At 36.5% G+C, this 27,998-nt stretch overlaps 2 protein-coding genes and 1 long non-coding RNA gene across 3 annotated transcripts; 2 read left to right on the plus strand and 1 right to left on the minus strand.

The window, feature by feature from the left end:
- LOC109710409 (ABC transporter G family member 39-like) lies at positions 57–7,472 on the plus strand. The gene is given in 24 exon segments (XM_020232949.1): positions 57–192; positions 281–369; positions 471–555; positions 686–845; positions 925–1,001; positions 1,185–1,235; positions 1,330–1,420; positions 1,529–1,830; positions 2,320–2,601; positions 2,726–3,042; positions 3,138–3,298; positions 3,401–3,504; positions 3,813–3,975; positions 4,063–4,188; positions 4,463–4,575; positions 4,668–5,000; positions 5,218–5,508; positions 5,596–5,679; positions 5,785–5,918; positions 5,998–6,225; positions 6,339–6,510; positions 6,593–6,847; positions 7,068–7,260; positions 7,263–7,472. Coding segments are annotated over 24 exon segments (3,960 nt in total). The 5' UTR covers positions 57–189; the 3' UTR covers positions 7,409–7,472.
- LOC109710411 lies at positions 3,683–8,374 on the minus strand. Its single transcript, XR_002216348.1, has 4 exons — positions 7,913–8,374; positions 5,256–6,204; positions 4,150–4,986; positions 3,683–4,056 (listed from the first exon to the last, which is right to left on the minus strand). It is a non-coding gene; the product is annotated as an uncharacterized LOC109710411 (long non-coding RNA).
- LOC109710526 (transcriptional corepressor LEUNIG-like) lies at positions 19,530–27,459 on the plus strand. Its single transcript, XM_020233183.1, has 18 exons — positions 19,530–19,873; positions 20,643–20,740; positions 20,836–20,945; positions 21,293–21,685; positions 21,799–21,887; positions 22,212–22,308; positions 22,383–22,458; positions 22,902–22,951; positions 23,124–23,438; positions 23,757–23,948; positions 24,383–24,628; positions 25,083–25,200; positions 25,319–25,431; positions 25,569–25,718; positions 25,968–26,123; positions 26,272–26,388; positions 26,551–26,757; positions 26,960–27,459. Exons 1-18 carry the CDS (start codon positions 19,842–19,844, stop codon positions 27,101–27,103), a joined length of 2,703 nt encoding a protein of 900 aa, XP_020088772.1. The 5' UTR covers positions 19,530–19,841; the 3' UTR covers positions 27,104–27,459.

Consider the following 27,998-nt stretch of genomic DNA (forward strand, 5'->3'; position numbering starts at 1 on the left):
CAACTAGGCCACAAAGGAGCCATTTATATTTCTTATTAATTATTTGCGCGACTTACGGATGTTTGCTGCAGCGTTGGGATTGATAATCCGACAATTGAAGTCCGGTTCGAGCACCTGAATATTGATGCTGAAGCTTACGTCGGAAACCGCGGCGTTCCAACATTTACCAATTTCTTCTACAACAAAATAATGGTAAATCAGCAGTTAAAACATCAAACCCCTTAACGAGATATTCTCAAGCTTCTTGTTTGCTGAGTGAAGTGTATTGCGTGCTGCTCAGGATGTATTAAGTAACCTTCATATATTTCCGACTGGAAAAAGACCAATCTCAATCCTTCATGACATAAGTGGAATCATCAGACCTTGCAGGTAGGAAATACTTTTTGAGTTTTAGCTGATTCTATCATATGAATATCAAATCGGTTTCCACGATCTTGACGGAACTATGACTGAAAACTTATTGTTCTCAGAATGACTCTACTTCTCGGCCCGCCAGGCTCGGGGAAAACCACCTTACTTTTAGCTTTGGCAGGAGAGCTTGATTCAACTCTAAAGGTAATTTTAACAAATAAAGCACCGCTGAACCAATGTCGTCGTTCTTTCCATATTTCCATTATTTGCTCAATTGAGGTTAATTGCATTGTTAAAATTCAACCTAATAACTTTTATTCAACAAAAATAACAGGTTTCAGGCAGAGTGACTTACAACGGTTATGACATGGATGAGTTCGTCCCTCAAAGGACGTCAGCTTACATTGGCCAGCACGATCTCCACATCGGGGAAATGACGGTCAGGGAGACGTTGGCATTCTCTGCAAGATGTCAAGGAGTCGGAACTCGTTATGGTAGGTTTTTACAGGATAAGTTCAGAAAAAACAGATTTTACTTACTGTTCTCATGCAATATATTCGCAATTATGCACAGATATGCTTGCTGAGTTATCAAGAAGAGAAAAGGAAGCAAACATTAAACCAGATCCCGACATCGATATGTACATGAAGGTAAAAGGATGCTAAAAAATTTCACGCCTCCATTCTTGCGTTAGAAGTTCTGTTGGATTGAACCATGAAGAAAACTTTGAAATTTTCAAGTTCAAATCCTTCAGGTTTATGCAGTAATTGCAAGGATACAGTAATTATGGACTTACTAATACTTGTGTTTGTTCTCGGCTGGTGCATCCACAGGCTATATCTGTAAAAGGCCAGGAGAGTGTGGTTACTGATTACATTCTGAAAGTAAGTTCTGGAAAAATATTATTTATCCAAATAGAAAATAACTAAACAACAACCAAATATTCATCTGATTTTTTATTTTTTTTTTTTTTTGCAGATTTTGGGACTGGAAATCTGTGCAGATACTATGGTAGGAGATGCGATGATAAGAGGCATCTCTGGAGGACAAAAGAAGCGTGTTACAACAGGTATAAATAAGGCAAGAAAAATGAAAAGGATAACTAAATAAGTTGGAATCAATCAGTTTTTTAATTTAATGAAAACAACATCACAATAAAAACAAATGGTTTACGCAGGTGAAATGCTTGTGGGACCAGCTAAAGCACTTTTTATGGATGAGATCTCCACTGGTCTTGACAGCTCCACGACTTACCAGATTGTTAACTCCATAAGGCAATCAGTTCACATTCTCGGAGGGACTGCGTTGATTGCTTTACTTCAGCCTGCTCCAGAGACTTATGACCTCTTCGACGACATCCTCCTGCTTTCCGAGGGCCAAATTGTGTATCAAGGTCCTCGAGAGAACGTCCTTGAATTCTTCGAAGAAATGGGCTTCAAATGTCCCGAAAGGAAGGGCATCGCAGATTTCTTGCAAGAAGTGAGAACATTAGCTGCATTTGTAACTAAGAGATATTTTAAGACAAACATATATCCCTGCAAAATTATCTATTAATACACACACGCACACACACACAGACAGCCTACAAAAAGTAAATTCATATATATCCCCTTTGAAAACATAATGCCTATGTATACACCTTTGTACTCGGACAAATGTATCCCTCTAAAGAACCTTTTCCAATAGGATTAGAAATTTCCCCATGATTTTGATTACTCTTTGACCTAGAAAAGGTATTTTTGTAAGAAACTGCACTCCCATGAGGTGCACATTAACTTCAAATTTTTCGAGGTGTGCATATAGATAAATGATTTTGTCGGGATGTATATGTAAGAGCTCCGATACTTAAAAACCCAGTAGAATCAAACTTTAATAAATATTCTCTTATTAGTTTAAAAAAAATATATTGTTTCTTCACACAGACTGTTATTGTCCTTCGAGAATGACTTCTCTTACATCGAAATGCAGGTCACGTCAAGGAAGGATCAACATCAGTACTGGGCAAGCAAAGACGAACCATACAGGTATGTTTCAGTCAATGAGTTTGCAGAAGCGTTTCAATCGTTTCACGTTGGCCGCAAGCTGGGGGAAGAGCTCAGCACCCCCTTCGACAGAAGGAGAAACCACCCTGCTGCATTAACAACATCCAAATACGGCATTAGCAAGATGGAGCTATTGAAAGCTTGCACCTCAAGAGAATGGCTGCTAATGAAGAGGAACTCATTTGTGTATATCTTCAAAGTAGTCCAGGTGAGTAGGCCGAAAAGCAATAGGGATAACTATGCTTTTTTTCATGTTTAAAGGGCTAATTTGTCCTTAAAATTCTCATATTACCTTGAGAGCTTCTAACATTTTCCATTCATGTTCGTGCCAGCTTATAATCCTCGGAACGATTGCAATGACCGTCTTTCTGCGAACCAAAATGCACCGCCGATCAGTGGAGGATGGAGTCATCTACCTGGGTGCCATGTTTCTTGGTTTAGTTACCCATCTATTCAATGGATTCGTTGAACTTGCAATGAGTATTGCAAAACTGCCCATATTCTACAAGCAAAGAGACCTCTTGTTCTATCCATCATGGGCTTATGCACTACCCACATGGATTCTGAAAATCCCCATATCATTTTTGGAGTGTGCTGTTTGGATTCTCATGACTTATTATGTCATCGGCTTCGATCCAAATATAGAAAGGTTAGAGAGAGGAGAAAGATAGTTGGGTATTCGAACTTCTGAATTCTCTTTCTCATAGATTCTCCTCAATAACTATAGCCTTTATTATCATGCAGGTTTTTCAGGCATTATCTGCTTTTGGTATTGATAAGCCAGATGGCCTCCGGGCTTTTCCGGCTTCTTGCGGCAGTTGGAAGGGAAATGGTTGTGGCAGATACATTTGGCTCCTTTGCACAGCTTGTGCTTCTGATTCTCGGTGGTTTCCTCATATCACGAGGTCTGAAAGAAGTTTAAACTGAAAGAGCTTATACTTCAAAGAATAGCTTTTTTAGTCTACTTCATGATGCGAAAACTGACCTCTTAAACAATTTTTCTGCAGAGGATATAAAGAAATGGTGGATATGGGGATATTGGTCCTCTCCTTTGATGTATGCTCAGAATGCAGTTGCTGTGAACGAGTTCCTTGGACATAGCTGGCAAAAGGTTGTTCATTATTGAACTGAAATAGCTTTATATGTCACAAGGCCATTTCGCTTAAGGAATAGACATATTTTCGATTTTGCAACTTTGATTTACTTTCATTGTTCGTCATTTTGGACCAAAGCATGTGTGTATGGAGTATGGACCAAATATCCTAACTGATGCATGTATTCGTCAAAAGGAGAGCAAGAAAATCAGTTTATAAATGAGATTTTGGTCCAAAGTTGCCCCAAAAAAAAATCCAAATTGCAAAATAAAAAATGATTGTTTTTTTTCCAAAGAAAAAATAAAATTAACTAATTTTATTGTAGGTTGTCAATGCAACAGCAAGCAATGACACACTAGGAGTCCAAATACTAAAAGCTCGTGGGATCTTTGTGGATTCTAACTGGTATTGGATTGGAGTCGGTGCATTGCTTGGATATATTTTCCTCTTCAACATCCTCTTTGTTCTCTTCCTCGACTGGCTTGACCGTGAGTATTCACTTGATCGATTGTATATCCTTCAGTTGCTGTAAATTCTGTATCTTCTAGTGCTAATTTCTTGTTTAATACCTATAGCACTTGGAAAAGGTCAAACAGTAATATCTGAAGAGACGCTTAGGGAGAAACATGCAAATAGAACAGGAGAAACTGTTGAGCTGTTACCGGCCGGAGCTGACTCTTCTAAGCCAGTATTATCAGAAGGTTAGTCTCAACTCTCAAGCAACATCATTTGGAATACATATGTGCACCTGCAAAATTAGCAAGCATCATTCAGAATACATATATGAATCTGCAAAATTATCTATTTGCATACAAAGTCTGAACTTCATGTATGCCTTCAAAAACGTAGTTTCTTACATTTTAAATTGTTACAGAGATACATATGCAAACAGATAATTTTTCAGGGATAAATGTAAAAAGTTCCCATTTTCAGAGAACTGTCCGTGACATCCTGATGAATTGACATAAAATGTAGGAAGAGGTGGTCAAATTATTGCAGCTGAGAACAAGAAAAAGGGAATGGTGCTTCCATTTTCTCCTCTTTCAATCACCTTTGACAACATTAAATACTCTGTTGACATGCCTCAGGTATAGTAACCTCGAAAATCACCAAATATCCTTTTGTTATTTTGTGAAAATATAAAACGCTAAGAAATAAATATGAAAACCTTTCCTCGCAGGAAATGAAAGACAAAGGTGTGATGGATGACCGTCTAGTACTGCTAAAGGGAGTCAGTGGAGCCTTCAGGCCAGGAGTTCTTACAGCTTTAATGGGAGTAAGCGGAGCAGGAAAGACAACACTAATGGATGTATTGGCAGGGCGGAAAACTGGAGGTTATATAGAAGGAAATATTTGCATATCTGGGTATCCCAAAAAACAGGAAACATTTGCTCGGGTCGCAGGATATTGTGAACAAAATGATATTCACTCCCCACATGTCACAGTCTATGAATCCCTTCTTTACTCCGCGTGGCTTCGCCTACCCACTGAAGTTGACTCTGAAACAAGAAAGGTTCGTTGAGCTGATATTAGGATAGTTACAAGTTGAGCACTTGGGCTAAATTTGGCATGGCTAGAAAATTCAGCATTAGGCAAAAGTTTTGAAAATCTAAAAAGACAAACGAGTAGTTCGGTCATCAAGAACATTAGTTGATGACATCAAATTGAGTTAAAGTGTTCAAAATTTTGCTTTTATTGAAGCTTATTTATTAAAGCTCGTGTCTTTACAGATGTTCATTGAGGAGGTCATGGAACTAGTGGAGCTTACTTCTCTGAGGGGCGCACTAGTTGGATTGCCCGGAGTAAATGGCTTATCAACTGAACAGAGAAAGAGGCTCACAATTGCTGTTGAGCTTGTTGCTAATCCATCGATCATATTCATGGATGAACCAACTTCCGGATTAGATGCAAGGGCAGCTGCAATTGTAATGAGAACCGTGAGAAACACTGTTGATACAGGCAGAACAGTTGTATGTACAATCCACCAGCCCAGCATCGACATCTTTGAAGCTTTCGACGAGGTGGGCCACTGTAATTGAGAAAAGAATTTCAAGATACCTTAGCATGTTCATACTGGTACTCATATTTCTTTTCTTGCACCATTGCAGCTATTCCTAATGAAAAGAGGAGGAGAAGAAATATATGTTGGGCCCGTAGGGCGTAATTCATGCCATCTGATCAACTACTTTGAGGTAGGGATAACTTATATAACAAAACTATTGAACTGGTTTCTTTCTTATTTAATGCGATGACGTTAATACTCATATCATCGGCATTAATTGCACTGCTAAATCCAGGGAATTGAAGGAGTAAAAAGAATAAAGGATGGGTACAACCCAGCAACGTGGATGTTAGAGGTGACTACCCTGGCCCAGGAAGAAATTTTGGGGATTAACTTTGCAGAAATATACAGAAATTCTGATCTCTACAGGTAATAATGCGCATTCTTCATGACTGATAATCGCCAGTATCAATTCATTGCCTAAACTAATAATCACTTATTGCTGCAGGAGAAACAAAGCTTTGATCAGTGAACTAAGTAACCCTCCCCCAGGTTCAAAAGACCTTTTCTTCCCAACCAAATACTCGCAGCCATTCCTCACGCAATGCATGGCTTGCCTGTGGAAGCAGCACAAATCTTACTGGCGTAATCCTTCGTACACTGCCACCAGAATTTTCTTCACCACTGTAATTGCCCTCATATTTGGTACCATTTTCTGGAGATTAGGAAAAAAAGTGTAAGTAACTAACCTAGTTAAAATAAATAGCGATTCTTTCTATGACGCACAAATTAAAGTTCTTCAATTATCAATAACAATTCTAACAAATCAAATCTTTGGAAATATTTTAGAACCAAGCGCCAAGATTTGTTTAATTCATTGGGATCCATGTATGCTGCTGTTCTCTTCATCGGTATACAGAATGGCCAAACTGTGCAGCCAATTGTGGATGTTGAGAGAACGGTTTTCTACAGAGAAAAAGCTGCCGGGATGTACTCAGCTTTTCCGTACGCATTTGCACAGGTAAGTAAACTAAACAATATCTAAAACTACCCTTAAAGTTCAGCTTATTGCCAGTGTTCTAACTTTAGCCGAACGCATGCAGGTTCTTATTGAGATTCCACACATTTTCCTTCAAAGTGTCATATACGGGCTCATCGTCTACAGTTTCATTGGCTTCGACTGGACAGCCGAGAAATTCCTCTGGTATCTCTTCTTCGTGTTCTTCACGTTCATGTACTTCACCTTCTACGGCATGATGGCGGTCGCCATGACACCAAACAGCGATATAGCCGCCATAGTCTCTACTGCATTCTATGCCATTTGGAATATCTTCGCCGGCTTTATAATTCCTCGACCAGTAAGTCCTACCCAACCCTCTTTGGTATATAATCTTTATGCTAATTGGTGTGAAAGCACCTATAAATATCATATTTTCCACACTGCCGCCGATATTTCAAAACCTACATTTTACCAAACTGAAATTTGTGATATTGTAAGGGGGTTTCCACAACACACCAATGATGTATCTAAACTTAGTATAGTTAAAGTGCTAAAAGTTATTTTATGGGTGGTTACAGAGGATTCCAATATGGTGGAGATGGTATTCTTGGGCATGTCCGATCGCATGGACCTTATACGGGCTCGTGGCTTCGCAATTTGGGGACTACGCGAATGAAATGGAAAATGGAGAAAAAGTGAAAGATTTCATCGACCGGTATTTTGGGTTCAGGCACGACTTCTTGGGTGTGGTGGCCGTCGCCATCATCGGTTTCACTCTGCTCTTTGCTTTCGTCTTCGCCTTCTCCATCAGAGTATTCAACTTCCAGAGGAGATAAAGGGGTATTTCCCACCGCATCAATGCAGCGAGGATTGCTCAAGTGGTGCAGATACTAATCAAAATTTTCTTTTATTTTTTTGATATAATTCATGTAAAATAGTTTGTACTAGTATAAATTTGGCAAAGATTGCAACCGTTCAGAATCTTCATTGCATCACTAGTTGACAAGTTTTAGTTCATAAGATGATCTGCACCAAATTTGCACTGTTTTGCTGATTTAATATCAAAGAGATCAAAGTATGGAGCACGATTAACATGTCAGATAAAATGCATACAGAAACAATAAGATCAATACATGTAAGAAGATCTGAACATATGCAGCAACTTCATGTAATCGATACAAATTAGATATTTGAGCAGAGATATGAAAATGTTATCAAATTTGCAAACATGTAAAGCACGCATAATGATGCTATAGAAGATCAGAGCATTTTCCATATACAAACCTAAGAAGTCAATTTGACAAACAGTTAGAGAGCACTATTGAGAGCATTTAAATATGTGTAAGAAAAAAAAAATTAAAAAAAAAGGAGCGAAAACAGAATTAAAGAAAAAATCATGAAGTACATAGAAAGCAGAAGCGACCTTCTTTTCCCGTCTAAAAAGCTCCATTTCTCTTCCAGTAGACCAGTAGAGACTGAGGGAGAGAGATTGCGATTTCTCTTTTCTTTTCTTTTTTTTCTCTTTTTCTACATTTTCTCTTCCTCCGGAATAAATAGTATATTTTAGAAAAAATATTTTACCCCTTTCATGGGAGTACAAAAAATATGTTATTTTAATTTGAAATTGTAATCTATCATGAACTAAAATTTGCATTCTACACTGTATTCTACTCTTGCTGGAATTGAAACCCCCGCGAGCGTTTCACCTTTTGTGTGAGCTTTACACTTTGATGGATCGATTAATATCCGACCCGAACCCATATCAAATCTGAAAAAGAGATTGTAATTTTAGTACCCAATTGGGATTTGGATTTGGATTTCGACTTAGATTTTTTTTCTTTTTTGGATCTTCGATTTAGATTCGGATTCACTATTTTTCCCGGATTCAGAGTCAAATTATCTAAATCTAAAATTAATTTTAATATATTTTCAATATATAAAACTCTCGTTGATTCCGTACCTAATTTTCCTTCATTTTTATAAAATTTTAAATATATATATATATAGTAGATTTTGTGTGCTATTAGGAGTATGGAGGTTTTTGTGCTTCTAAGTCGTTTTTTATAATAGAGCTTTCGAATCAATGATCAGTTCCGTTAGACTTGATCTAGTATATTTGAAGTATTTAGAAAATAAATTTTGTGATTTTTTATATCATTTATATAGTGATCGGAATTGTTCAAAATCAACGGCTGAAAATAAAAATCTTATAAAAAGTGATGATATAGCAGTAAAATTTTTTATCAGAGATATTGATCTTGTAGTAAATAGTACAAAGAATTTTTTATTAAAATTTCATTTGATTCGAATACTTCTATACAGTTAAACTTATAAATAATATATATCAATCATTAAAAATTATTGATTTTAAACCCTTTCGATCGTCAGAAAAATGATATCAAAAAATAGCACAATTTGTTTTCTAGATACTTCAAATATGCTTTATCAAGTTTAACGGAGCTGATCGTCGAAAGTCACATTATTGAAAACGGCTTAGGAGCATAAAGACTTCCAAGCTTCTAATAGCATTACAAAACCTACTATATATATAGAGAGAGAGAGAGAGAGTTGAGCTATAATACTTTTAAAAGCACCAACCCCTTAATCGATGCTTATAGGTTTCTAACCCTTGGATCTACTCCTTGATTACTAATAGCTCTTGGATTAAACAATGTTCCACCTACTACCACCTACCATCGTCATTCCAACCTTACATCTCTCCAGCCAATAGCTAAAAACTCAAAAGCACTACTCTCTTGGTGCTTTTGAGAGTATTCTAACTCAACTTTGTCTCTCTCTCTCTCTCTCTATATATATATAGAATCCAGCTGGAATACTATCGATAGCACGAAACATTTGGTGCTATCAAGTTTTTTACCGATAGGTTCACCTCTTTCATTATTTTCATCCGTTCGATTATACTATTCAACCAACCACTAATTCAACTCTAGAGGGCTCGTATCATCCTAACCGCACATCTTTTAATCAAATGGCAGAAAAATTAATAGCACCAAATTCATATTGGGATCCAGATTCAATTAAAAAAATATGAATACCGGTTAGGCACTATCTAATTCATATCTGATTCATTTTCATCCCTACTAATGACTACCAATTGCGTAAAAGCTAGACAAATTAAACAAGCACTCTTCTTTGTCCCAGTAAGAAAGCATTTGAGTCTCATTGCGCAATCCCAGCTAACCTTGAGTCGAAGCGAGACTCTGATCTAACACAAGCAAGGCATTTGAGAAAGGAGTTGTGCAACATTTTCTGACGCAGTTAAGTTGGATTACGAACCATGATATAATTTTTACTTAATCCAAATATTTTAAAAAAAACATTTTTTTTTATTTTCTGGGTAGGACGGTGTAGGTGATAGTGTAAAATTACTATTAACTAAATAATAATTAATCGAATCTGATAACTCTTTATCCACCAAATTTAATCATACTTAATCAAAATAATTTATACAAAATTACATCTCATTCCATTTTCCTACCTCTTAAACTAAAGTTTGTATTCGCGACACTCTTGCGTACACTCGGGTGCCTGTCAAAAAATTTCCGAGCGTGAATTAGGGGTTCGATCCCGAATCGATCCGCATGATTCGGGCCGTCCAATCATCGGGACCGGAGTCGCTTCAGCCACGTCCACGTCCACCACGTCCACGTCGTGTCAAATGTGTGGGCCCCACCACCACTGGGCTTCCAGCTTTGTCTTACTCCCCGAAACTACCGAAACGCCCCTACGGGAGTACCACGATCTCGGGCATAATGGTGGGTATTTTGGTCATTTCGAGAGCTCAATGCGAGCGGATGCGAAACCTCAATTTCGCGCGACTGATCGGAGGACGCTCGGACAGGACTGAGCTGACAATGCCTGACCCTCCATCCGGCTGAAATGACGAAAATGCCCACGACCAACCGCGTTCCAAAGTTTTTGTTTCCGGAAATTTCGGCAACGTTTCGCGATGCCTTTTTCCTAATCACAACGAAAGCTAAGCCTTTCACTATTTAAAATAATATAATTTATTTATGATTATTCATCGATTTATTATATCACTATTTTATTTTAGTGCATACTCAGTTTATATAGAGTCTGGCTACTATCCTATTAATAGAATTGGGACCATTATCCTATTAAGTCGTTTTGAATAATCGACACTCCAAGTTGATAATTAGCACCGTTGAAATTGATCTACACTATAAAAAATATTTAAAAACCGAATTTTATAATTTTTAAAAATCATTATCAAGTCTATCTAAGAGTCGAAAAAATGAACGATCATAAATGAATAATTTTCTTAAAATAGAGATTGAACTTTCTCAAATCATGATCTGAATTATCAAATATTATTTAAATAGTGTAAAGAATTTTCTATCAAAAATTTAAACAGTTTGGATTGCTCTACACCATTAAATAAGCAAACAGCTTATATAGGTCATAAAAAATTATCAATTTTACGATCCTTTAATCACCATATAAATGATTTTAAAATTTCTGAAATTTAGTTTCTAGATATTTCAAATACTCTAGATCAACTTCAACGGTTCCGATCATCGATTCGGCATCTCTATCATCAAGAATGACTTGATAGGACGATGGTCTCTATCCTATTAATAGAATAGTAGCTAGATTCGTTTATATATTAGCCAAATTTCTTATTTAATGTTTTAATTTTTAAAAAACATGAAATTAGTAAAAAATAGGGTAAACTTGAAATACTCTCGTGATTTTGTACTTTCTCACTTCAGTAGTTTATGATTTAAAGTGTATTAATCTAGTATCATGTGAATTTATTTTTCTTTTTTTGTCAGCTCCTTCTTTAAAATTTTGTCTAAATATATAAAAAAATTTTTAGATATTTCATCTAAATTTATCGAATATTTATTTTAATATTTTTTAATTTTAACCTTGTTACTAATTTAACAAAAAAAAAGTAGTAAAGAAAATAATAAAAAAAATTACGCAATACTAAACTGATATATTTTAATCTATAAATAAAACAAAAAATTTCGAAATCAAAGAAATAGTACTTGAAAATTTAAAAAATATATAAATACGAGTTTTGGATGTTAAACATTATGTACACGTATGCATTTTATTTTTTTCTGTATTTTTTTAGAATAATTTCTAATGAATAGCTACCGTCCGATGACGGATCCACGGACAGGTTTGAATGGGATGAGTGGGCGACGTATAAGCTGTGGGAAACTCTGCGAGCAAAATTAAAATGACGATAATGACCCTCTCCAAGGCTGCAAAGGGGGGCCAAAAAGCAGGGGCTGTTCGGATATTTTAACGAAATAAAGGGGCGCTTTTTGGCGACACCTCCTATGACGCAATTATGGTATCTGCGGCGGCGCATTTATCGATGCGTCCCAGGAAAAATTCTCATTCCCCCATTAGTTTAGTTTTTTGATTAATAATAATTAGTTATATTCTTTTGTACCTTGTGTGAGTCAAATATCTGAGCACAAATACTGTAAACAAATGTAGACGAATATACTTTATATAAATTTAATTCAATTACCGATTATTTTTAGACTTAATTTTACTTTATTTTATTTTTTTATTATATTATACCTTTTTTTAAATATATCATTATATAATTATATTTTATACCGCATTGTAGATTTATTTTTGTTTTTCTCTTACATATATCACTAAACTTTTTTTTCTCACTAATTTCTGTATTACTGTTGACAAATTTATTATTTTAGTCTTTTAAGTAAAATCTAATATTGTATTAAAAGATATATTAAGTAGTGACAGAATATAAAATAAATATTCACGATAAATTCATGAAAAGTTGTTATTTAGTTCTTTTTTATTTTTTTGTTATTTTTATAAATTTTATTATCTTATATTAGCAAAAGTAGCATTATTGATATCAAAATCTACAAATATATGTAATATTTTGATGCAAGATATTCATATTTAATGTTTTTTTTTGAGAGATGTATTTAATGTTAATAATAATTGAATTTCATGCAATACACGTGATGTTGTTGTATTTAACTCTCATTCCGACTCGTAATCGATTGTGCCTATGTACAATGGACCAAGGACTTTGTACTTAGATAACCAATGCAGTAAATTCGAAACATAGTTTTTTTTAACGTATTTATTACAAGTTTATTTTTTAAAAAATTGATGAAATTTTCAATTTCTATCATTATCTTAAAAAAATTCATTATCAAGCTAGAATTTTTGATACATTATGTGAAATTGATAGCTTACTATATTTATCTAAATAAAAAAAATAATTGTCAAGTTGGAGATTTTGACGAAATAATAAAGCTGAGCATTCCAAATAGGCGAAAAAAATAGATTGATATTATTACATGACCAAGTTTATGTTGGTAAAAAATTCAAAATCTCTAAATATTATTTAATTTTATAATTATTCTCATTTATTGTCTTTTATTATGTTAATTAATTTGATGGATTAAATGTAATTAATTTATTCTTTATGCCACATAAAGGCATGAACGTTGGAAACGTTGGAAAAGTTTCCAACGTTCCATTCTCTCTCCACAATATATATACATTGGATTGCACTGTTCATCTAGGACATATATATGACTGAGAGAGAGCCAAGTGGAAAAACAAAAAAAGAAACATTATTTAAATTCTTATTTTATCTTTATTTTGTTTGATTTTTTTATCATCGGGTGTTGAAAGAGTCTCCGTCAACCTCCTTCACGATCGTGCTCGCAGGAGGAGGAATTCCGATCGTATCTTGGGGTGTTATTTCTGGTTAAACCCGCACGTAAGGATGGGAATACGCCTTAGGGTAGTGCTTCGCACGCTTCCGGATCAATTAAATATTTATTTGGATTTAGCGATCATCGGTAAGTTGATTTATTTATTTTCATAATAAAAATTAGTTAGAACCTTAATCACAAACAGATTTCTGTGCGGTATTTGTTATAACAATCTAAGGCGTATATTCCGATTTGATTATGATTGAAATCTAACGAGTACTAATCCGTATTAAATTAATTTTATATGTATATAATTTGTTTGTTAATTTGTTTGTTAACTTGTTTGTATAATTGGCATTCAAATAAAAAATTTTTGGAGATTAGCACTTTAACATGTAATTGTATATTATTTAATTTACCATTGAAATTATAATTTATTTGGTGATTAAAAAAAAAAAAAAGCTTTGCTACACAAAATTAATTTTAAACAATTTTGCTACAGTAAAATACTTTTTAGTGTTGGATTTCTTTGCGTACGTGTGTGTGTATATATATATACTATTTTCTGGTTTTTAATTAAAAAAAAAAAAAAACACTGTAGCTTTTCTTAACAGATTTTGCATGTTATAAAAAAAAATGCTACAGTAAAATTAATTTTACTGTGTTTGGTTTTTTGAGTTGTTGCTACAGTAAAAACTCTTTGGTGAAAAAAAAAATTGTTTTCAGTGGGATTCGAATCCGCAACTGGTTTGCTAAACTTCTTATAGCCACCGGCTCAAACCAGCAAACCAAATTTTAATCATTTTTATTTTTGTTTCAGTATTGTTTATATACTCTGTTTGTAACATCAAATAATAGTATGATTCTATATATTTTGCTCGAAATTATCTTTTAAAATTGTTTGGGCATCTATTTGTTGTTAAACAGAACCCTACTGGACACATGATTAATATCATGATCTTAAGTTTTAATGTATCTTAGAACTTGTGAGGGGAAACTCTTTTATCTATTGATAAATTTTGATATTATGATTGCTCTCGTATTTTATCTGTTTTACTATTAATGTTCATCTTGAAAAATAATTTAGTAAATTCTAAAGTTGGCAAATAAATTATATTGACATAAATTTATTAGATAGTTATTTTTCATAATGTTAGTTATTTGAGTTTTATCAGATCTGATCAGAATCTTGCAGATTGTTTGACGAAATGCCTGAATAGGACTAAGGTCCTCGAGTCATCGAGGGAGATGGGACTTTGCCCATAAAGGGCCTTCCTGCAGCGGGAACCCAATCTTTATGATAGGGGATCCCTTGAAGAAGGTTCAATGTGGTAAAAACAAGCTAGTAGATTGGCCAAAGAGCACTTTCTACAGTTTATTTAAAGGAGTTTTAGCTCCAATCCCATCCCTATGGTGAGTAGTGCTCTGTGTAGCGGTTGAGGTTGAGCTTATAGCTCTTAATGGGATCCGAGGCGATAATTTTCGCGAGATGTGACTCTACACACATCCCTGGAGAAAACCGCCTATATAAGAGTATCCGTATGTAGGCGCGGCTATGTGAATGGGCTATCCATAGAAACTCTTATGAAAAATCAAGGTACTGTGCATGGCCATTAACGCACAGACCCGCGACGAAGAATTCTATACTGTGTGTGTAATAGTTGAAGTCAGGGTCAAAGAAACGTAGTTCAAGATCTGGTTCACGCCGATTCCTTATGATGAAAACTATTTACACTAAGTGGGGTTAAGTCTCTTAAAGACACCTCGCCTATTGCATAGTATAAATACCCGATGATTTATTTATTTGTTTGTTTAATTCTTATTTTGTAATTTTGAATTTTGTGGAAAATTGTTGGTGAAAAATTCAAAATCTCTAAATATTATTTAATTTTATAATTATTCTCATTTATTGTCTTTTATTATGTTAATTAATTTGATGAATTAATGTAATTAATTTCATGCCTTTATGCCATATAAAGGCATGAACGATGGAAACGTTGGAAAAGTTTCCAACGTACCATTTTCTCTCCACAATATATATACATTGGATTGCATTGTTTATCTAGGACATATAAATGACTGAGAGAGAGCCAAGTGGAAAAAAAAAGAAGAAACATTATTTAAATTCTTATTTTATCTTTATTTTGTTTGATTTTTTTATCATCGGGTGTTGAAAGAGTCTCCGTCAACCTCCTTCACGATCGTGCTGGTAGGAGGAGGAATTCCGGTCATACCTTGGGGTGGTATTTCCGATTAATCCCGCACGTAAGGACAGGAATACGCCATAAGGCAGTGCCTCGCACGCTTCCGGATCAATTAAGTATTTATTTGGATTTAGCGATCATCGGTAAGTTGATTTATTTATTTTCATAATAAGATTTAGTTAGATTTAAATCACAATCAGATTTTATGTGCGGCCATTGTTCCAACAGTTTAAAGGCTATAGATAGTGCTTTTAGATTTTTTTTAAAAAAATTTTGGACTGAAATTCCTATTAAACAGCTTTATAATGTAAAATTATTATGTTCTTCCAAAAATGAATTCAAGTAAAATTTGACATAAAAAAATAATTATTTTATTTGAATAGATGTGATACTATCATTTTTTTTACTTAAATAAAATGAATTTTGATGTTTAGATTCCATTTTTATCAACTTTTCAATGTGGAAATAGCGGTGACTCTCTTGCTTCACCAAAACAAGTTTAAAATCAATGCTGTCGTTATTGAAAAGTCTTCGAGAATATTTCCATCTTTAATCGTAGCTGGACTTTGTTCGGCAGCCGTAGACCGGTCCACACAGCGCAGTGGAATTGAGGAGCTATACGCTTTAACTGGTCGGTTCACGTACGACGTGGCGAACACGGTCCATGAAATTATTTCCCCCAGTGTCTCAAGTCAAATCGCTGGATCCGCAAGTCTACGGCGATAACGCAGGGTACTGGCCCGATCGGACGGCTGATATTTCACGGGAGCGTCGAGGTGAGCCGCAGCAACGCATTCTAAAATCGTGTGCCCGACTCGCACCGTACGCACGCCCACTAATAGATGTCCCAAGTTGTGTCTGGGTCTGACCCTCGCTTGCAACTGCACCCTGACGTTCGACCGTCAAAATGGACCATACTCTTACGTGGGCCCCACCTGCGTACAACTAGACCACCCTCAACATTTATGATTTTGACTGACCGTCCCGTGACAAAGAATTTAATGATTGATATTCAAAATCTAAGTTCAAATCTAAATTGATTATATTTTTATCTAAATTTATTTCTAAATCAAATAAATGAAGCGTATAGCGTACTACTTATCTCTCAAAAAAAAAAAAACAATTTTGGAACAAATACATTAATCTATTTTAAGCTCACATTCCTCCGCTACTCTCTCTCTCCTTTTTTTTCATTTGAATTATTCCGAAGCAAAAGAATAATTAAAACTTTTAAACTTAACATGGTTTTCAATAGAAATAATAAAAGTTGTAACCTAATTAACTAAATTTACTGATTTTAGAAATTCGAAAGGTAAAGCCTAGTTTGATATTGTGTTTGTTTTTTTTTAAAAAAAATTTTATAAAATAATAGTGAATACTGAATTATAGATAATTTTTTAAATAAATATTCATCTACCGATAGAATAAATTAACTAATTACAATAATAAAAAAACATCTATTTTTTTTACTTGACATGTAATGGCGATCGTAGAGTGCTTGCATGGTGTTTATCTAAAGGATTTATGTAACTACTCAAAAAATAAAAAGTAGAAAGTACAATTGTATAGTTTTAATTTATTAATAAAAATAACAAGGCCAATTTGCATAAAAAATTCACTTATTTTGGGCTTTTACAAAATCGGGCCACTTTTTTCATTTTTTCAGATTCGGTCCGCTTTTTCAGCAAACTGATCAAAATATCCTTATACCTTTTTCTCTCTCATCTTTTTTTTCTTTCGTTCTTTTTTTCTTTCTATTCCCAGAGAGCGGTGAAGGCGGAAGAGGCGGCTAGTCCGGCGCATCCTTACCTTCGCCCGCACACCCCCGCACTTTCCTCGTCTCCGACCGTGCTGAGGCCGCACCGCGACTTTTTTTTTCCTCTCCGACTCTCCTCCATCGTTTCCGACGACGACGCCTCTCTCGCCCTTCCCCGTCCTTCTCGCCCTCTCCCTCTCCTTCCTTCTCTGCGGCCTCCGACGACGACGCATCTTCGCCGGCGCCGACAATATGCCGGCGCATCCTTACCTTCGCCTGCACACCCCTGCACCTTCCTCGCCTCCGACCCTGCCGAGGCCACGTTGTTCTTTTTTTTTTTCCTCTTCGACTCTCCTCCACTCTTTCCGACGACGACGCCTCTCTTTCCCTCCTCCGCCTTTCTCGTCCTTTCCCTCTTCCTCCTCCTCTGCCGCCTCCGACGACGATACATCTCGGCGCCGGTGTCGACACCGTGGAGGTCACCGCGGCGTTGCAGCCTCGGAGCGGAGGATCCTTAGCGGCATCGTCGCCGGCGCCGTGGCCGTTGGCAGAGAGGGGTGACCAAAAAAATTATAAAAGAAGCAAAAAAATATATATATATATAGAAAAAGAAGGATGAAGGTGAAATTACATCATTAACTGAAAAAAATTATAACTTGTATTACTTATAATGTAAATTGCAGCTTTAAGATGAAAATTACACTTTTTAAACAAAAATTACACACTTTGGGAGATATTTACACTGTTTCTCCTCTTATTGCACTCTTTCATATGTAAACTATATCCATTAAGATGAAAATTATACTCTTTAAACGAAAATTATACTGTTTCTTCTCTTGTTGCACTATTTCTCCTCTTATTACACTATTTTTTATCTTAAACTACATCCCTTTAAGAGATATTTATACTGTTTCTCCTCTTGTTGCACTGTTTCTTCTCTTGTTGCACTATTTCTCCTTTTGTTACACTATTTTTATCTTAAACTACACCCTCTAAGAGGAGAAATAGTGCAACAAGAGAAAAAAGAGTGTAACAAGAGAAGAAACAGTATAAATATCTTTTAAATGAGTATAGTTTAAGATAAAAAATAGTGTAACAAGAGGAGAAATGGTGCAATAAGAGGAGAAACAGTGCAACTTTCGTTTAAAGAGTGTAATTTTTATCTTAGTGGGTGCAGTTTACACCTAAAAGAGTGCAATAAGAGGAGAAACAGTGTAAATATTTTTCAAAGAGTGTAATTTTTGTTTAAAAAGTGTAATTTTTATCTTAAAGCTGTATTTTACATCTTAAGTAGTGCAACTTATAATTTTTTTTTGCAATTAACGATACAATTTCATCTCCATCCTTCTTTTTCTATACTTTTTTATCTTTATTTTTTTTCTTGCTTCTTTTATAATTTTTTTTTGTCACTCCTCTCCACGGCGCCGGCGACAATGCCGCTAAGAATCCCCCGCTCTTATGCTGCAGTGCCGCAGTGACCTCCACGGTGTCGGTGCCGGCGTCGGCGCCGGCAAAGATGCATCGTCGTTGGAGGCGGCAGAGGAGGAGGGAGAGGGAGAGGACGAGAAGGGCGAAGAAGGGCAAGAGAAGCGTCGTCGTCGGATACAGTGGAGGAGAGTCGAAGAGGAAAAAAAAAAAAGTCACGACGCGGTCTCGGCAGGGTCAGTGGCGAGGAAGGTGCAGGGGTGTGCAGGCAAGGGTAAGAATGTGCCGGCATATTGTCGGCGCCGGCGAAGATGTGTCGTCGTCGGAGGCGGCAGAGAAGGAGGGAGAGAGAGAGGACAAGAAGGACGGGGAAGGGCGATAGAGGCGTCGTCGTCGGAAACGGTGGAGGACAGTCGGAGAGGAAAAAAAAAAAAAGTCGCGGTGCGGCCTCGGCATGGTCGGAGACGAGGAAGTTGCGGGGGTGTGCGGGCGAGGCCGCTCTCTGGGAAGAGAAAGAAAAAAAGAACGAGAAAAACAAAAAAAGAAGAGAGAAAAAGATATAAGGGTATTTTGATCAGTTTGCTGAAAAAGCAGACCGAATCTGTAAAAATAAAAAAGGTGGCCCGGTTTTGCAAAAGCCCAAAATAAGTAAATTTTTTATGCAAATTGGCCAAATAACAATGCTATTGAATAAGGCAAAAATTTTACTCAGTGAAAAAAAAAATCCAACGTGATCAATTTCAAAAGAGGCTATAGTTGAGGGGTTTCCGTGCACATTTAGCAAAGAGATAGCTCTGGTCCAAAAGTAATGTCGCAGTTGTAAGTGCAGGAGCGCAAGTGGTTTAAAAGCACGGCAAGGATTGGCTGTCGTTCTCCGAAGAACAAATTTATTCCTCTTCCCCCCACCCAACCCCTCTTACTTCTTATTAATCTCCTTCCCCTCTCCTCCCCTGTTTCTCTCTCTCTCTCTCTCTCTCTCTCTCTCTCTATTCTCCTCCTACCATGTTATTATTATACTCACTGTGTATATATATATATATATATAAGGAGGAGTTTCGATTTTCTGAAGTGGGTATGTGAAAATTTCGCTGTAGAGAATATGTAGGAGGCGGGAATAGGAATCGGAGGAAGGTGGTGTAGTTGGAGAGGAGGAAGGAGGAGACAATGGATGGGGGTAGAAGCTTGTGAGGAGGAGGAGGATTGGGAGGGGTTAGAGTGAGAGAAGGGGAGTTTGGTTTTGTTGGATTGGGTGGAAACATGTCTCAGAACAACTGGGAAGCGGATAAAATGTGAGATTTAGCCCCTTTTTTTGGGGGATTAAGTTTATGTATTTGTGTGCTCTGTTTCTCTTTCTTACTCTGTTTGATCAATGGTTTTTGATGGGCTGGTGTTTTCATTTTGTTTTCGGGTTTTCCTTTTTTTGTTCTCTTTTGCTTCTGTTGGTCTTAATCTTTATCTGTTCTACTTCTTCATGTTCATGTCCTTCTTCTTCTTCCTAGAACGGAGCTGGGGTATTTTTTGGTTTCTTTTGGTTTTTTGAGCTAAAAAAACATTTCTTTGTGTCTTTTTTACTCTCTCTCTCTCTCCCTATCTTTCTCTTTGTGTTCCTGTTTCTGGGTTTGGGTTTCGTTTGTTGGACTATCGTGTTGAAACGAGTGGTGGACACTACTTCTCCTTCAATGATTTGGGCTATTTTGTCTCCTTTCTTTGGAGCTTGATGCATATATATCTCAGTTTTGACATAAATATTTTTTACTTTTTTTTTTTTTTGTTTTGTCGTTTGGTGTTTCTACTTCTCAAATTTACTACATTTACAATAGGTAATTTTCCCTCACCTGTTTTTTTTTTTTTTTTTTTTTTTTTTTTTTTTTTTTTTTTTTTTAAGTACTGTGGATCTTCTTTTCTCTTACTGTTATTTCTTTTGTACTCTTATGATCGCTATTACTTCTATCTTCTTTACCTAATTTTGCGCCTTCATTTCCTTGCCCTTTTTTCCCCATTATTTCTAGCTCTTCGTCGTTTTGATACTGTTAATTAGTGTTTGATACTTGGAAACAGGTTGGATGTATATATATACGACTATTTAGTGAAGAGGAACCTGCATGCCTCGGCAAAGGCATTTCAAACTGAGGCTAAGGTGTCCGCGGATCCTGTCGGTGAGTTTGTACTGATTCTACACTTTGGCTTAGAGTTGTAATCTTTTCCATTGTAATTTAAGATTTGTTTTGGTTATTTTGGTATTTTCGATCAGCTATCGATGCTCCTGGCGGTTTCCTGTTCGAATGGTGGTCGGTGTTTTGGGATATTTTCATTGCGCGGACAAATGAGAAGCACTCTGATGTCGCCGCGTCGTATATAGAAGTGAGTTGTACTTTTAATCAGATATGTTGCTCTCTTGTATATCCTGATTAAATGATATGAATTTACATGCCATGCTAAACATATCGGTTTATTAGCTCGTGAGTTGGCGTAACTCGAACCGATGAAAAGCGTACATTTTGGATCTTTGCGATGAATTAGTTCATACAGACGTCCAAGAGATTGATTTATTATTATTATTGTTATTATTATTATTATTATTATTATTTTTCTTTGCTTCTGTAACATTTTCCTTCTTCAATTGCTCTTCTTCCAATTGTAAGTGCGGCATAACTCGATCTCCGACCAATTATTGGCCTGTAATTCCTGGCTTATCTAATTGGCCTCAGACTCAGCTAATTAAAGCTCGAGAACAGCACCAGCAACCACAGCAGCAACTGCAGCAGCCGTTTCAGCAGCAACAACAGCAGCAAATTCAAATGCAGCAGCTTTTACAGAGGCATGCACAACATCAGCAGCAGCAGCAGCAGCAGCAGCTTCAACAGCAACAGCAGCAGCAGCAGCAGCAGCAGCAGCAGCAACAGCAGCTACTGCAGCAGCAGCAACAACAACAGCATAGAGATGCCGCAAATGTGATTAATGGTGCACCAAATGGCCTTGTTACTTCTGATCCTCTGATTCGACAGAACCCCGGAACTGCTAATGCAATGGCTGCAAAAATGTATGAAGAAAGACTCAAGTTGCCTATGCAAAGGGATGCTCTCGACGAGGCACCTATTAAAGTAATATTTCAAACAATTTTTTGCTTTTATTTTTCTATTTACTGTTTTCAAGATAAAAAGTTGATGATTTTTTGCTGGTTAATATCATTGCGACATCAACTCTTTTACTACAGCAAAGATTCACAGAGAATACGAGCCAGTTGTTGGATTCGAACCATGCTTCCATCTTGAAGTCGACTGCAACTTCTGGCCAACTTCCAGGGTACTCTCACTTCCCTTCAGAGCGCAGTATATAAAAATTACTGATTAAATCAAGTCTTTGGTTAACATTTTATTTCATGTACTCGGTGAACTCCTTAGGACGTTTGACTTATTATACATATGATGCCATTCTTGGCTCTTATTATCTCAAGCATGATGCCAATATTGGCTCTCATTATCTCAAGCAATCCGAAGTTTCCGACGTCGCATGCTGTATATATATAAAGTATATACATTGCATGCTGTATTTTGTTTCCTTTTCTTTTGGATATAGAAAACTTTCCCATGAATAGTTCAAACAATAAAACTTTACTTTCCAATATAGGCAAATTTTGCATGGTTCAGCTGGCAGCATGGCGAGCACCTTGCAGCAAATGCAGAATAGAAATCAAGTGAATCAAGCGCTCCCTGGATCGACACAGGTTGGTTCTATTAGAGAAATTCTGAAGATTTATTGTGACATTTTGGCGCTAATGATTCCTACACTCTGTAACAGGATATTAAGGCTGAAATTAATCCAGTGTTAAACCCCAGAGCTGCAGCTTCTGATGGATCATTAGTTGGAATACAAGGTTTTGGCCGTATGCATTTTGTATAGTTTTTATTGTATTTACCTCCTTTTCCATATCATTTGTTGAAGAAAAGACAGTTGAAGTATCTAAATATGTAATGAACATATACACAACTTCAATTGGTTAAATTTTTCGTGCTGTAAACTCACATTGAAAACATTGAAAATCTTGCATTTTGCATTCAGATAAAGAGTCTAGAGTTTGTGTTCCCCTTATCTTGGAGTGGTTACTTTGAAGATAATTTTGTACTTCTGAGAATATTTCTTACGAGAAAGTTTCTGCTACTATAGTTCCTGTGCTTTTTTTTAGCCCATCCATTGCAGTGTGTATTATTGGTAAATATTTTCTTTTTAAACTTAATTGTGCTAAAATATGTTCTTTTTGGCAATGATACATTCAAAACCTTTTAATGAGTAATTGAAAATGCCCTCCACTTATGGCAGGAACAAATCAGGGTGGGAACAATTTGACATTGAAAGGATGGCCCCTCACAGTAAGTTGCTATAATTTTATTTTATCATTCTGGGATTTATCTTTATGATACTTTTAGTGTTCATTATATTTTATTACTGCTTTTTATGCATATTTTGTAGAATATGTCAACCATAAATATGCCTTTATTATATCTATGGTGGAAATAAGCCTTTGATGTTTGCACTATTCAGGGTCTAGATCAGCTTCGGTCGGGAATTCTACAGCAAAAGAACTCATTTGCGCAGTCTCCTCAACCTCTCCACCAACTTCAGTTTCTAAGTCCACAACAACAGCAACTTCTATTGCAGGCGCAACAGAATTTGGCGTCCCCGTCACCTGGAGATATTGATAGTAGAAGGCTTAGGATGTTTCTCAGCAATAGAAGTTTAATTGTCGGGAAGGATGGCCCAACAGGTGCTGTCGGTGATGTCATGCCAAATGTTGGGCCTCCGATGCAGAATGTGTGCTCAGTCTTGCCGCGCACCGATACAGACATGTTAATTAAGGTATCTTTGCACTTTCCTGGAATAGATCTATCGGTTGCTCTAGTTCAGTGGGCAAAAGCCAGATTTTATTGCTTATTTAGTGTAAGTTTTAAAATGTCTATATGCTTTTCCATAGATGTATAAATTGCAAATAATTCTCCATCTGCTGGCATATTCAACCACAAAAATAAATGAATTTAAGGAAACAAATAAAAGAAAGTAACTGGCACTAAACAAGGCTTTAATTTGTATTTTCATTGTTGTTAATGTTTGTATATTCTATCTAGTCACTTGTAGCGTTCTGTGCCTCTTTTATCTATATTTGCTTATGTGTAGTAGAAGATAGCTCAGTTGCAACAGCAGCAGCAAAGCAGCACCCAGCAGCAGCAGCAGCAGCAGCATCTCCAACATCATCCCATACCGAGCCAGCAGTCACAAAGTTCTAATCATCATATAAACCAGCAGGAGAAAATGGGCACTGCTGGTGTAGCGGTGGAGGGAAGCGTATCAAACTCCTATAGAAATGATCAGGTTTTTGTTTTGTAAACCTTATCCTAATGCCCTTTTGAGAATTTCTCTTAAACCAATCTGGATATGATCTATATGGTTAATTTCCCCTATCATAGATGTAATATTCCCTAAAATTATCTATCAATCAAGCCCCTTGAAAGATGGAAAATGTCGTGCATATTGCTAAATGTTTTAATATCAGATATGCCCCTTGAAAATACAGTCATATAATTTAACAAGTACTCTTCTCGGAGTGCATTTTATGAAAATTGGAAGCACATCTTCTAGGGCATTTATGAGATTTGCTGGGTCATACTCTAATATTTCTCATTGATATTGATGGCATTTGTTATATATATTTATAAAACTTTTGAAGATCATCTGTGATATTTTCTGTCTGCTGGCTCTATCTCTTCACCAATCCTAATATCTGAAGTTCTCTATGTATTTTTTAGACTTCGAAGAATCAAAATGGCCGTAAGCGGAAACAACCCGTGTCATCGTCTGGTCCAGCCAACAGTTCAGGAACTGCAAACACTGCAGGCCCCTCTCCCAGCTCAGCTCCCTCAACACCTTCCACTCATACACCGGGGGATGTTATATCTGTGCCTTCGCTGCCACACAGCGGGAGCTCGTCAAAGCCTCTAATTGTGTTTGGCTCTGATGGCCCTGGAACCCTAACATCTCCATCTAACCAATTGGTATAGATAACTACTTTCGTTCTTAAGTTTTTAGAGCTTTTGCATGTATCCTATGAAATCATCTATTTGTTTTATGTGTATTTGTGACTTTATAATCTGAATTTCCTTACATACTTCTCCAAAGTTCAATTTCTTGTAAAATATTCCCTCAAATGGGGGAGACACTCACTTTGTGAGGGAAGCTGTTTCTGTAGAAGCCAGAGTTTTTCAAAAAGGGACACTTTTGGAGGTGCAAGTCTATAAAATGAGTTTTGAAGGGCATACATGAAACTTCAGGTTTTGCAGGATAGTATATGGGAATGGAAAATTTTGTATGATTATATGTGCAAATCTCTTCTCAATATTATTCATTCCTTATAGAAAAGTAATGTGTTGGAAGTCCATGCTAGATGATATTTTGCGTAAACGTATGATCTGTTAAAGCTAGTTAATGATCAAGATATTTGTATTGCAGGTTGACATGGATCGCTTTGTGGAGGATGGATCCCTGGATGAAAATGTTGATTCATTTTTGTCTCATGATGTTGCAGATCCAAGAGATACAATTAGTCGATGTATGGATGTCAGTAAAGGTATATTTGCATGTTATTCTGCCAACGCATTATATTTTAACTATTTTCTTAATTTAACAGTTAGAAACTGGAATGAATTTCAAAAGATCACTTTGGAGTAATTTCTTTTTTCTATCAGCTGGGTTTGCATTTACTGAGATTCGATCAACAAGGGCTAGTACGAGTAAAGTAATTTGCTGCCATTTCTCATCAGATGGAAAGTTACTTGCTAGTGGTGGCCATGATAAGAAGGTATGTTGTATACTCGGAAGTATCAATTATGATTCTCAGACAACAATAGTAATTTTGTGAATTTTTCTTCTCCTCCCTAATGGGTTTAAACATGTGCGCGCATGCATATAAATGCTGCTGATACTATTGCAATGCAGGCGGTTTTGTGGTATACCGATACACTCAAACCAAAATCTACACTAGAAGAACACTCTCTACTGATAACAGATGTTCGATTTAGTCCCAGCATAGCTCGATTAGCCACGTCATCTTTTGATAAAACTGTGAGGGTATGGGATGCGGACAATGTAAGTAGCAATTTACTGTTCAAATGATTTCGTATGAAAAACAAAAAGGAAAATTTTGGCTTGAAGTTGTTTCTGGCCCTCGGCCATTTTGTCAATTGTTCGTGATGGATTCCTTTCCTCCATTAGCTATTTTCTATATAATCTAGCTGTGTAGCTAGTCAAATGCAAGAAATCCTTTCTTATGTTTCAGATGATTTTGTGCTTTTTATATTGTTTTTCTTTTTTACTGATTAAATATTGAATTTTCAGCCGGGCTATTCACTGCGTACTTTTACTGGACACTCTGCGTCTGTTATGTCTCTGGACTTCCACCCAAACAAAGAGGATCTCATATGCTCCTGTGATGGTGACGGTGAAATACGCTATTGGAGCGTCAATAATGGGAGCTGCATAAGAGTTTTCAAGGTCCATAATTTTTTTTTTTCCAATATTTACTTACGTGTCCCCTGTCAGATTGTGTGCTGGCATTTGTATGCCTGCAAATATGCCTTTCAAATCGTCGATTGGCATTTCTCTTTCATGTCATTTATCTAACTCAGCTGTTTCATTGTAGGGTGGCACGACCCAGATGAGATTTCAACCTCGTCTGGGCCGATATCTCGCAGCTGCTGCTGAGAATATAGTGTCTATTCTGGACGTTGAGACTCAAATATGCATTCATTCATTGCAGGTCAATTACCTTCTGCTTGAAACAATTGTTTCTTGAGATATTTCTTTTGCCTCTCTTCTGTATAATAATGCTGCGTGAACCAAATTTCCTCGGAACTCGGTATCTCATTTTTATTATTTACTTTCTTCTTCTCCTAACCAAATTTCCTCTTTTAAATTGCAGGGGCACACGAAGCACGTCCACTCAGTGTGTTGGGATCCGAGTGGTGAATATGTTGTTTCTGTTAGCGAGGACTCTGTTAGGGTTTGGTCGCTCAGTTCTGGGAATGATGGGGAATGTGTACATGAGTTGAGCTGTAGTGGAAACAAGTTCCACTCCTGTGTTTTCCACCCCACCTATCCACATTTGCTGGTAATTGGATGTTACCAGGTAAGTCATATCTCTTTACGGTCTTATTTCGTTACTTACTGTTTAACTGATTTTTAACATGCTATCATAGATCTGATATTTTTGGGTAATTACTCATAGAAGATATTTACATCTGAGAATTGTTGTCATCAAAATTTGTATGGATAAAATTAGCAGAAAACAAGTTGAAGTATTAATTGCAATCCGGATGTTTTTCCTGCAGTCTCTTGAGTTGTGGGACATGTCAGAAAACGAGACTATGACTCTCCCAGCGCACGAAGGACTGATCGCGGCCTTGGCGGTGTCGAATGCGAATGGATTGGTGGCTTCTGTGAGCCATGACAAGTTCATCAAACTGTGGAAGTGAACCATTTTCTTCAGAAGAGAGAAGGGCTTATCTGCAGATACCTTTATCTGTCTGCTTCCTCTGCAACCTCCAGTTCGTATGTACTGCATAACATGATCTTCCTATGAGGAAAAGATTTGTGTACGCCTTTTTGATTTCAGGTTATGCGTCGATGCCTTTGGATAAGATCTGCATCAAACCTCACAAGCAGTAGGCTACTAGGCTTCATTTGACTATAGATCCTAGCTGTGGTCGGTTTTCTGACTGTAATATTGCTCTACCTATGCCGTTTCTTTGCACTTTGATGTTTGTTGCTTAGCTGCATTTGCAACATGAGTTTTGGCTAACTATATATATGAAGCCATTTTGGTAACAGAGTGCAAAGCCTCGCCGCATGCATCTCATACTGCTCTTATGTATTTCGATCATATATCAGAAGCACTGGAAATGCTGCGACTCACTGGTGAGAAGTATAAGCAGGGGTGGATTGCAAGATTGGTTAATGAGCAGATGTCATGCCGTGGGTCTAAGCGAAAATTGCAAAATTTTTTGGAATACTCAGACATGCGGTTTCTTTCTAGGATTTAGTCTTAATTTGGTAGTGAGATCTATCTAACGTTATTAGATAAAATGAAGTTGAAAAAAAAGCATATAGGGATATGCTTCTGTGTTTTTTGGTGAGACCGCAGAAAATATATTGTAACCGACTTATCGCGATATGCCGAATGCAATATTACGTACGGAAATAATATAGTATTTTTCTAACGTACTTTCTCACAGCACGTAACGCAATCTTTCCGCAATTTCAAACGAAGTCTTAAATGGTTAAATTGTTAGCGTCCTTATGCAACAACTAATCTAGTGTTTTTAGTTGCACTATTTGGTTTAAGTGGGTTTCCCTTTGATTTGACCTACT

The sequence above is a fragment of the Ananas comosus genome, linkage group 5 (assembly GCF_001540865.1).
Source record: "Ananas comosus cultivar F153 linkage group 5, ASM154086v1, whole genome shotgun sequence".
In the NCBI taxonomy this organism is placed as follows: domain Eukaryota; kingdom Viridiplantae; phylum Streptophyta; class Magnoliopsida; order Poales; family Bromeliaceae; genus Ananas; species Ananas comosus.

Coding starts and splice junctions, on each gene's coding strand:
- LOC109710526 (XM_020233183.1), top strand. CDS start 19,842: ATGTCTCAGAACAACTGGGAAGCGGATAAAAT. Junction 20,946..21,292: donor TCGCCGCGTCGTATATAGAA/GTGAGTTGTACT, acceptor AATTGGCCTCAG/ACTCAGCTAATTAAAGCTCG. Junction 26,124..26,271: donor GCTGCATAAGAGTTTTCAAG/GTCCATAATTTT, acceptor GTTTCATTGTAG/GGTGGCACGACCCAGATGAG.